The sequence below is a fragment of the Rousettus aegyptiacus genome, unplaced genomic scaffold, assembly GCF_014176215.1.
Source record: "Rousettus aegyptiacus isolate mRouAeg1 unplaced genomic scaffold, mRouAeg1.p scaffold_m13_p_9, whole genome shotgun sequence".
Lineage (NCBI taxonomy): Eukaryota > Metazoa > Chordata > Mammalia > Chiroptera > Pteropodidae > Rousettus > Rousettus aegyptiacus.
The window spans coordinates 86421175-86431998 of record NW_023416312.1 but is presented as its reverse complement, the minus strand read 5'-3'; the positions used below and the strand labels follow the sequence as shown (position 1 = coordinate 86431998).

At 43.2% G+C, this 10824-nt stretch overlaps 1 protein-coding gene across 1 annotated transcript; it reads right to left on the bottom strand.

Annotated features, from left to right (window-relative positions):
* On the bottom strand, positions 1 to 4236 carry LOC107508350 (heterogeneous nuclear ribonucleoprotein A1-like). Its single transcript, XM_036226562.1, is given in 4 exon segments — positions 1 to 810; positions 813 to 1150; positions 1152 to 1375; positions 4204 to 4236. Coding segments are annotated over 4 exon segments (1095 nt in total). The 3' UTR covers positions 1 to 310.
* Positions 4237 to 10824: the final 6588 nt, after the last annotated feature.

The following is a 10824-nucleotide window of genomic DNA, read 5'->3' as shown; positions in this document are numbered from 1 at the left end:
AAGACACATTTATTCAGCATCATGATCAGACCATTACATGACCATGCAATCAATAGCATGGGTGCAAAAAAAATCTACATTAAAACCCTTTGTTGCAATGCTTTACACTTTCCACAGAACAGAAACTAAAATAACCTGTTACACGATTAGTCACAAATACAGTCCTCGAGGTTTTTGCCCATGTACACATGAGTATTGTCTAAAACATGTCTTCTTTGTAGCAGCGAGGCCCTGCCACCATGCTTGGCTGAGTTCACAAATCTGTTGTAACCTGTAGCTTCCCTGTCACTTCTCTGGCTCTCTTCTCCCGCTAAGCTTTCTTTCCCGGCCGTAAACAAACCCTCCTGCCACTGCCATAGCTACTGCTGCTGCTGCTGGAACCACCATAGCCACCTTGGTTTCGTGGTTTGGCAAAGTATTGGCCACCACCACCATAGGGGCCAGAGCTTCTGCCTCCAAAGTTTCCTCCTTTCATGGGTCCAAAATTTGAAGTTTGATTGTTGTAATTGCCAAAATCATTGTAGCTTCCGCCACCTCCAAAATTGCTTCCATCATTATCAAATCCATTATAGCCATCCCCACTGCCACCATATCCTCCACCACCATGGCTGCCACCAAAGCCACCTTGACCACTGAAGTTTCCTCCACGACCAAAGTTGTCATTCCCACCAAAACCACCTCCACGACCACCACCGAAGTTTCCAGAACAACTTCGACCTCTTTGGCTGCATGAAGCACTAGCCATCTCTTGTTTAGATAGCGCTTTCCTTACTTCACAGTTGTGGCTATTCACAGTATGGTACTTCTGATGGCAATCTTATCAATCTTATCTTTCCCATAGCTTTCATCAAAGGTTACAAAAGCCAATCCTCTCTTTTTGCCACTGCCTTGGTCAGTTATGATTTCAATTACTTCAATTTCTCCATACTGTTCAGAGTAATCTCTTAGGTGATATTCTTCAGTGTCTTCTTTAATACCACCAATTAAAATCTTTTTTAAAGTTAAGTGGGTACCAGGTCTTTGAGAATCTTCTCTTGAGACAGCCCTCTTTGGTTCCACAACTCTTCCATCCACTTCTTGTGGCCTTGCATTCATGGCTGCATCCACCTCCTCCACAGTGGCATAAGTGACACACCCAAAGCCTCTGGCACTTGGTGTTTGGATCCCTCATCACCACACAGTCTGTGAGCATTCTCCATTGCTCAAAATGGTTCCTCAGACTCTCATTAGTTGTTTCAAGGCTCAAACCTCCGATGAAGAGCTTCCGCAGCTGTTCGGACTCTTTGGGAGACTCTGACTTAGATATGACGACCACTGGTGGGGCGACTTTAACGATGCTTACTCTTCGGCGTCCACCGACAAAGGCTTTTTTTTTCTTTTTTGAATATGACAATGACTTGGGGCTTGTATATGGCGAAGTGGGAGAATAAGATAAAAAAGCATTTAAATATGCCCTATTTGAGGCAGAGACTATCTCAATAGAGGAAGTTGTAAATGAGTTAAAATTTGATTCCACTCTAAGAGGGCCACCCTTATCGGAAGTACAGAAGAATGAGAGAGTCTGGTTGGTATATAAAAGTCAGGAACAAGATATGGTAGAAGCTGAGATGGTATAGGTGGAACACTACATCTTGAAAAATCTTGTATGTCATGCTAAGGCATATATCAATTATCCTGTATTCACTGGGGAACAACGAAAAGATATTGAATGGGAGACTAGTGTGATTAGATTTGTGTTTTAATGTTCAGTCTGGGGCTGATATTGAAGATAGATTGTGGGAAGATGGAATGTGGACCAAGTACAGCGATGAGTATTTTTCAGGTGATAGTTATTGAGGGCCTAAAGACAAAGGACGGGCTGAAAAGAAGTGACATTTAGAGTCATTGAACTTGATGCTTAGTTGGGGAGAGGTAGAGATCTAGGATGGGCCCAAGTTTCTGGCTTAGGCAATTGGGCTACTTGGACTTGACATGGGCCAGGCTCTTTCTAGCTTTTTTATTCTTCCGCCTGAAATAGTTCTTATTTTCTTTGTGTTTTCCCATAGCTTTCACCAAACTTATTCCCATTCACTAGATCTAGTCATTTAATTCAGAATTTCTGACTTAACCACCAAGTCTATTTGAGTAGTTCCTGTAATGGGCATCCCATAGGTCCTTAAACTTTCATATGGTATCATAGTGAAATAGGATGAATGTCATTAAATTGTGGCTATTCAACACATTTTTTACAGATTTCAAAACCAACTAGATCAAGTTACAATTTACATGCAGTAAAATCACCCATTTTAAGTAAACAATTTGTTTTGAAATACGTTCATACGCATATACACATATGTGTGAGTGTATGAGTGTGTTTTAATTGCCTCCTATTCATCCTGTTGGTGAGGGAGGGATTCCTGCCCTAGAGTTATGGGGATGGCTGAACACACAACTCCTGATACTGGGCAGACAAGATCAACAGCACCTTATTACTCACATATACTCACAATGCAGTGGAGTAGGATACTGCATACCACAAGGGGGGTGCACTTAGGAACAGAGTGAGCAAGCAGGACCTGTGGAAGGCAGGCTTTGCAGTATCAAGAGGATTGCAGTGCCCCTGGTTCCTGAGGGAGGATGTGATTGGCTTGTTTGAATAATTCTTCGTGCTGGTGGAAACTGAAACCTGCTACTGAGGGATAAGCAAAACCTGTGCCTGGTCTCCTTGATAAGAGCTGTTTGGCTGGGGGACCCTACCTATAGGAGTAGAGCGGGGAGGAGAACGTGTGTTTAGAGCATTTCATGCCTAGCTTCCTTCACCTCGGCATAATGTTTCTCTATTCATCCACATAATAGCAAATATCAGTGCTTTATCCCCTATTATTGCTAGATAGTATTCCAATGGATAGATATACCAAATTTGTTTTACTAATGTGACGAAAATGTGGGTAGTTTCTATTATTAGGCTATTATGAATACAGCTACTATGAAAATAATTATGCAAGTCTTTATTTGGGCATATGTTTTCATTTCTAGAGCAAAAACCCAGGAGTGGAATTTCTTATATCGTTGGCGTATATTTAATTTTATAAGAAACTACCAAACTGTTTTCCAATGGTTTTACAATTACACACTCTCGCCAGCAATGTATGAAAGTTCCAGTTTCTCCATATTCTCACCAATAGTTGGTACTGTCATTATTATAGTTGTAATTTATTATTTTAAATTTTAGGCATATGTATGTCTTATCTTTTTTATTTTTATTTCCCTGATGAATAGTAATATTAAGTATATTCTTTATGTCCTTATTGTCCATTCATATATGAAGGGTCTGTTCAAGTCACTTGGCTATTTTTTAATTGTCATTTTTCTTCTTATTATTGAGTTATAGTGGTTCATTATGTTCTGGATAAAAATCCTTTGTCAGATATATGCATTCCAAATGTTTTCTCTCGGTGTGTACTTTGCTTTTCAATTTCCTGAAAGTAGTCTTTTGAAGTGTGACATTTTCGTAGTTTATATGAAGTCCACTTTATAATTTTTGTCTTTTATGATTTGAGATCTCCTGAGAAACAGATGCCAAGATAGAATCAAACATTCAAGAAGTTTTATTGGGGGAAACACTCGTGGAGGATAAAGGAGAGGAAGAGAAGAAGAGACAGGCGAGGGGAGCCTTCAGTCCATGAAAAGTGAGGAAGAAGGAAGGAAGAGGCTCAGTCTCCAGTTCAAGTCCAAAAAAATTCATTCAAGCAAATGGGGAACTCAGAGCAAACTGTCTGTTATTGGAGTCCAATGTCAAACAGTAATGACCCAGCTCTAGTACCCCTGCTCTGCTCGGTCATTGGCTGGTGGCAGCCTGAAGAGAGCCTGACCTCAGTACAAATACTACACTGGGTCCAAAAGTGCAGTAATTGCAAGGTGGTTGCCTACTACTATCATCATAGGAGGTTGTCTTGAAGGTAGATCTGAGTGGCACACTTCCATGGCTACCTCAGTGCACCCCTTGTACAGCACAGTTCTACTTCTCTAGGCAGAATAGGGGAGCATCCCCTTCATGGTTCACATGGCCTCTCTGCCTGAGAGAAAACTTAGAGGTTGTAGATTAGTGTAATGAACTATGGCCCCTGTTGCTGTAATTGGTCTCCAGGCCACAACTGTGACTCATCTCTTCCTCCTCCACTACCCATCCTAAAATTCCATCATCTTCAGGTCTTGGTGGCTTACCTGGTGGTAAGGGCTTGAGTCCTTGGCAACCATATCCTTCTCAGCCCAGGGTAAATATGCAGCAATTCACAGTTAAAATTGAGCGAAGGAGTACCGGGAAGTAAATTACCTGGGTTCAAGCCAAATGAAGTTTGTTTCCTTCTTTTTTAAAATCTGAATAATGTTCCACTGTATGGATATACTAAATTATCTTTATTCACCCATTGATAGACATTTAGGTTGTTTTAATAGCTTGGCTATTGTAAATAATATTGCAATGAACATGGGAGTGCAGGTATCTCTTTGAGATCTTGATTTCAATTCCCTAAAGTGGGATTGCTGGATCATACAGTATTTTTGTTTTTAATTTTTTGAGGAAACTTCAGTGTACCAGGGTTCTCTTTTCTCCACATCCTCACCAATACTTGTTATTATTTTTAAAAAAATAATAGCCATATTAATAGGTGTGAGGTGATATTTTACTGTGGTTTTGATTTGCATTTTCCTAATGATTAGTGATATTAGCTCTTTTTCATATACCTGTTGGCCATTTGTATATTTTCTTTGAAGAATTGTCTATTCTGGTCCTTTGCTCAATTTTTAATTGCATTATTTGTTTTCTTTTGCTATTGAGATATAGGAGTTCCTTATATCTTTCGGATATTAGCTCCTTAACAGATACATGGTTTGCAAATATTTTCTCCCATTCCATAGGTTCACTTTTCATTTTGTTGATTGTTCCCGTTGCTGTGCAGAAGCTTTTTAGTTTAATGACATCCCACTTCTTCTTATTATTATTTTTATTATTATTATTATTATTATTTTACTTTTGTGGCCTGTGCTTTTAGTGTCATATCCAAAAAAATCATTGTCAAGACCAATGTCAAGGAGCTTTTTCTCTGTCTTCTAAGAGATCTTATGTCAAGGAAGATGATTTTGGGGTAAATAGTTCTATATAAAGGCAAAGCTATTCCTCTTATTCATCAGAGTCCTCTAGTCATAAACATAAATGGTCAATCAAGGAACACCAAGTATTTGAATGAAACAGCAACATAAAAGAAGTCCTAGATAAACAATGAAATATTTGGTGCAGAGGGTAGGAGATCAAAAGATCCAAAGGATCAAAAAGGATCTCTAAAAAGTTTCCTTATTTATCACTACCAGAAAGATTAGAAAATATATTACATACATAAAACCAGAAAAACAATCATAAAATGAGAAAGTTCGCAGATAAATAAAAATATCATTAGAAAGTACAATGAATATGAAGGAGACAGTGCAAGATCTAAGTTAGATTTTCAGGAAGATAAACAAAGCACAAAATAGATTTCCTCTGTAACATCAAGCTCTTAAAAGGGAAAGGTATTTTCGAAGCAGTTTCCACAATCGTTCATAAAATTCCTGCTTTTGCACTCAGCGTTGATGGGCTTTTGCAGTTAGCCTTTAGGCCTACAACTTGTTGCATATTCTGTGTCACAAACGTATCACCGAAAAACATCTCCCCTCAAATCTGGAAGATCTCTTTGAAATTATTGCTCTTGACAGCATAAGCAATATTTAGAATTAGTAGCTGATAAAATAAAAATTTGCCATTTATAAGGACTGGAATATTCCAGATATTTAAGAGAATCCAGAAATATTTCAATTTATAGAATTAGAGCTGGATGGAATCTTAAGGTATCACCTCAATTTCAGGAAAAGCCGTGGACCATAGAGAGTAGGTGGGTTTTTCACAGTCACGCAGAGCCTTAGCACCAAAACTGGCCTCTAGATTTTTAGCCCACTGAAGAATGGAAATCAGTTTAAAGCTCATAAACAAACTCTTAGATTTTCTAGAGTTATATGGTTTTTGAAACTTCAGGCATTGGTTCAGTTGAACAGACTTTCGTTAATAGAAAAAACAATAGGCACCTTAGGAAACAAAACTTTTAAAAAGAAGCCATACAAATAGTTTTAGATAAAACACACAGTTTAGTTCAACTGCTGTCAGGGTGACAGGAAAGCTATTTCGATCTTGACCAGGATTTAAATGCTGTGCTCAAACAAATGTATCCATTCCTAATGACATTCTAGGGATTTTAGACACAAGTTTCCATAGAGATGTGATGACCAATAAGAAATCACTGCTCAGTGCTGGTCACATTTTCTGAGTGATGTCCGTGTAGCCTTACCAGTGCCAGCTCTGCCTCTAGGTCTGATGCTTAAGATTTTTAAGACTTTGGACAAGTGAGCTCTCTGAGCCGTTAGACATTCAACAAGTTGTAGCTATTATTATTATTATTATTACTACTACTACTACTACTACTATTATAAATTCTCACTTAAAGTGGGGATAATTAGGTACTACTTCATAGGTAATCAAATGAGATACGGAACTTAGAACTTCAGCATGTAGTAATTGCTCAGTAAATGGTAGTAGCTATTAGTAGCCGTAGCAGTGTTATATCTAATGTGAAAGTCAAGTTATAAAGTCAGCATATCAAGTCAAAAATCACATTAAAATTATCCATGAAAAGTCCTACTCATTTCCCATAACATATACTATCCATGCTTTTGCGTATAGCCTATCCAGCTGATCCTCTATCGCATGCTCATCCTGTGGCACATACTTACTGAATAAAATGGCAAGTGAAATTGCTCTTTGTATTTCTTTTATGTTCCTGCGTTGGGTGGGGAGGGAGGGGCAGCATGCACACACAGTCGAATTTGCATAGCTTGAATGCAGTAGATGGGACACTATTGGTTTGTGAGTGTTAGGAAGCTAGCTCCCTTCAGTGTCATCTACTGTGAACCCCATCCTTTGCTAATTTCTTGTTTTCTGAGATAAAAGAGATGGAAAGGTTTTAAAAGCCTGACCATGGGAAACCAAAGATTTTAGAGTTGGAAAGGGTCTTGAAGGTGTTGGCTACTGTGCTAGGTGGCAGAATATCAGAGTTCCAGGGGCAGCTGGGTTGCTTACAGCCCAGATGAGCCACTTAGCCCCTCTGCCTTTCAGTATGCTCACAGGTGAAATGATGGCCTATGCTGCCTGCCTTCCAAGGTTGTGGAAAAGACTTCATGAGACAGTAAACATCACAATAAAGATACTAATAATAGCTAACACTTCATGAAGGCTCAGTTATCTCATTCAATCCTTACCATACCCTTGAATGAGTTAGTGCCCATAATTATCCCCAATTTACACATGGAGAAACTGAGATACCAGAGGATGTGTCAAAACACTTTGAAAACTCTAAAGTGCTATGCAAGTGTAAGGAATGATTGAAATGAGGATGTTGAGAGATAAAATACAAATGTGACCTTGGGCAAGCCACATCCAAAAACTGGGCCTAGTTTTCTTATCTGTAAAATGAGAAGGCTGAACTCTTTCAAGGTCCATCCAAAACTTCAAGAATCTAAATACAAAAGCTTGGAGTAAGGTTCATGTCTATACACTACAAAGTAAATTATTTCAAGAACAAAATTCTGATAAATTTGCTTGTCAGACTCTACAGCAGCTCTATTCAGTTCACATGTTGAAGCACGCATGACATTTCACCTACTGCCAAATCACTCCTTTCTTTTATGTCTATTTGACAAACATGAATGCTTTGAAATGTTGTAGATGTGACGTTGCACCACAATGGAAAAGCCCCAAATGTCATCCAACATAATCCAAAGCAGGATATTCAAGGAATAATGCACCACGACCAATTACTGTAAAGAAGGTTAAATGGTAAGAAATCTCTTAATTTGCTACGTTAGGAAGCCAAAAGAGGATCATCACTGTAGAAACCCAAAGACAAAAATAAGAGAAGTGGGACTGACTCAGTAGTGGAAAGTGAGTACTTATAACCACTGTGATGTGATAGTGGTGAAACTGTCAAAACTTTCATCAGTGGAGTACTGAGACACGACACCAATGGACGGAAAATTACAGGCAAGTGCAGAAGCTCAGGAATTTCAGATGTTCAGAGCAAGTAATAATTATAAAGATGGAGTAACTGGATGGTTGTTACAAGAGGCGAGTAATGAACTGCAGAATGAAAAGAAAGGCTAAGGGTGAATAGGCCAATTGCCTCTCAAGTCCAAAGCAAAAAGGTCTCATCTAGAGGCAGAATGCACAGGAGTCTAAGGATTTCACAAGCAAACATTACTCCTCTTTCTAGAGAGAAGTCCAATTTGTTTAGTACCACACAACAAGCCAATCCACGCATGAACTAATCTCAGCATTTTCCGAATTCTTAGACGTTTCGGAGAAATAACTATAATTACTATAAGGCAGAGCTGGTTCAATGACCTTGTAACATCACACCGGAGTGCGACCCTGTAAGCCCATCTGAATACCAATATATTTCCATTATTTGGGGGAATGAAAACATTATCAGATACATAATGCACATAACGGACCTCTAGGTCCACATACGGCCATACTGACGACTAGACAGGAAGGACAAAGGCTTACCCGTTCAAATTGAGAGAAAGAGACGAAATACAATCAACATCGCTGTTGAGATTGATTCCTCTTTCGTATGTTCTGGAAAAGTCACCTAAACTAGAAATGGCACAGAGTTGCTAGAGTGCTGTCCTATAAGCCCACCTTTTTTTCTGACCGTCGGGATACTTAACTGTTCCCAGCCATACGTGAGATAGCAGAGGATTTGGCAGCACTGTAGATTTAAGAGGTTAGCGTGCAGAGAAACAGTAACGAGTAACATTTGTTTTCCTTTTCTCCCTGTTGGAGAAAGTTATAATTTTACGGTCCCGCAGGTCATCAACGGGGTTTATACCCAAACTAACGGCGATTGGGCGGCATTCCTTTCCCCACTACTTACACGGTCCATGGCTCTATAAATGTAAGCACCTCTGTCATTCTGCTGGTCCCCAGGATAAAGGGTTAAATAAAATAAAACTTTCACAGGTGTCGACCAACACACGTGTGGAATTCATGGTCTGTAACAATTCGGTGTTGTGCTTTCCAGCAGCTTTTTGGAAACGAGGAAACCGCCTCAGAGAAGCCTCCTAGCTGACTTCTCCTTACATCGCCTTGGCCAAAATCAGATCAAGGTCCATTTCCCAAGGGGCATGGAACCGACTGGTTTGGAAGTCAGCCTCTGGGACTGAATGATCACCAGCGGGGTCTCCATCCCCAGGACCACCACAGGACTACCTTGGCTGTTGTATGCCGCAAGACTCAACATCGGCCACAGAATGAACAAGACAACGACCCCACCACTGGACCAGGGAGGGAGAGGCGCCATATTCATTGAGACTCACTTCTTTTTTAACAGCATCTGACATTTATTGAAAAGAAGGGAAAGACTTTTGTCCAGGTAGTGTAGAAGAGCTGGGCAGAGTGCGGGGGTCACGGTGTTGGACGAAAGGCACACATCGGAGAGACGGCGGCAAATTCAGAAGAGAACTGGATGCTGGGCGAAACTAACAGGTCCACGGGAGAAAGTGAGTGACACGATTTGGCTGCCGGGCACCCCCGGGACCTGGCAGCCATCTGGCTGGAGTAGAAGGTGTCTCTGGGAGTAGGGAGGAACGGGTCCCGCTGAAGGTGAGAGGCTGGCCGGCCCCTCGCGGGTGGGGGTGGTGGTGGGGGCGCGGGTGGTGGTGGTGGTGAGCTGCTGGAATCACTGTCCAGGGGCTGTGGCCTGCTCAGATACCTCCCGGGTGAGACCAGGTCGCTGGAGGCTGCAGTCTGTCGGTGGGATGCGGCGGATAGTGATGGCAACCGCAGCGCACATCGATGCGGGCCTGCCTGGTAGGATGGCGGCGGCTGGGCTGTGGGGGTCTGTCCAGAGCGTAACGGGAGCCCAGCTCGCAGCTGGAGTCCAGGACAGAGTCCAAGTGTGCACGAGAGGGGCCGCGCTGGCCGGAGACGGCGGCGGCGGCGGCGGCGCGCTCCAGAGCGAGGCCCAGCGGCAACAGCGGGAACCTGGAGCGCTATTCCTGGAACAAAGGCAAGCACGCGCGGGAGGGGACAGGAGCGCGGGGGAGATCAAGGCGACTGGAACGTAAGGGAGGGGGAGGCGCGGCGCGAGGACGCCTGTGGCGATCTGGGCGGTGGCGACTGGCGCGCGAACCCTCCCCCGAGCACCCGCCCCCAGGCCCGAGGGTCTCCCGGCCTAGAAGTCCTCGTCCTCCACCCATCCAAAGACCCGCTTCATCTCGGCCAGGAAGCCCCGGTAATCATTGAGCAGGGGGCTCGCCTTCCTGATGTAGGGGATCACCCACTGCAGCGCCGGCCCCGTGAGGCGGGTGATGAGGAACGTCACCTTCAGGGCATCGCTGGAGAACAGGGTCTCGTCCACTAACATGTAGGCGCCCGTCTGCACGATGAACTCCGGGAGCCGGTCGGTATCGCCGTCAAACGTCTCGGGGAAGGGAATCGGGTTCCTCCACCGACGAGTCTGGGGCCGCAGGGGCAGGGCCAGGAGGGCCTTGATCAGCTGCACTCTGCCGTCCATCGCGCGCCGAGCTCGCGGGGCCAGGCGGGGCGGGGAGGGGCGGGGCGGGGCGGGAAGTGCGTGCGCACAGAGGCGGGCCCAGGGCCAGGGTGGGCGGGACCACGGCGCGGGACACGGCGCGTGCGCGGGCTCCGCCCACAAGGCCGGGCGTTCGCTAGTGCGCAGGCCTGGGAGGAGGGGGGTTGGG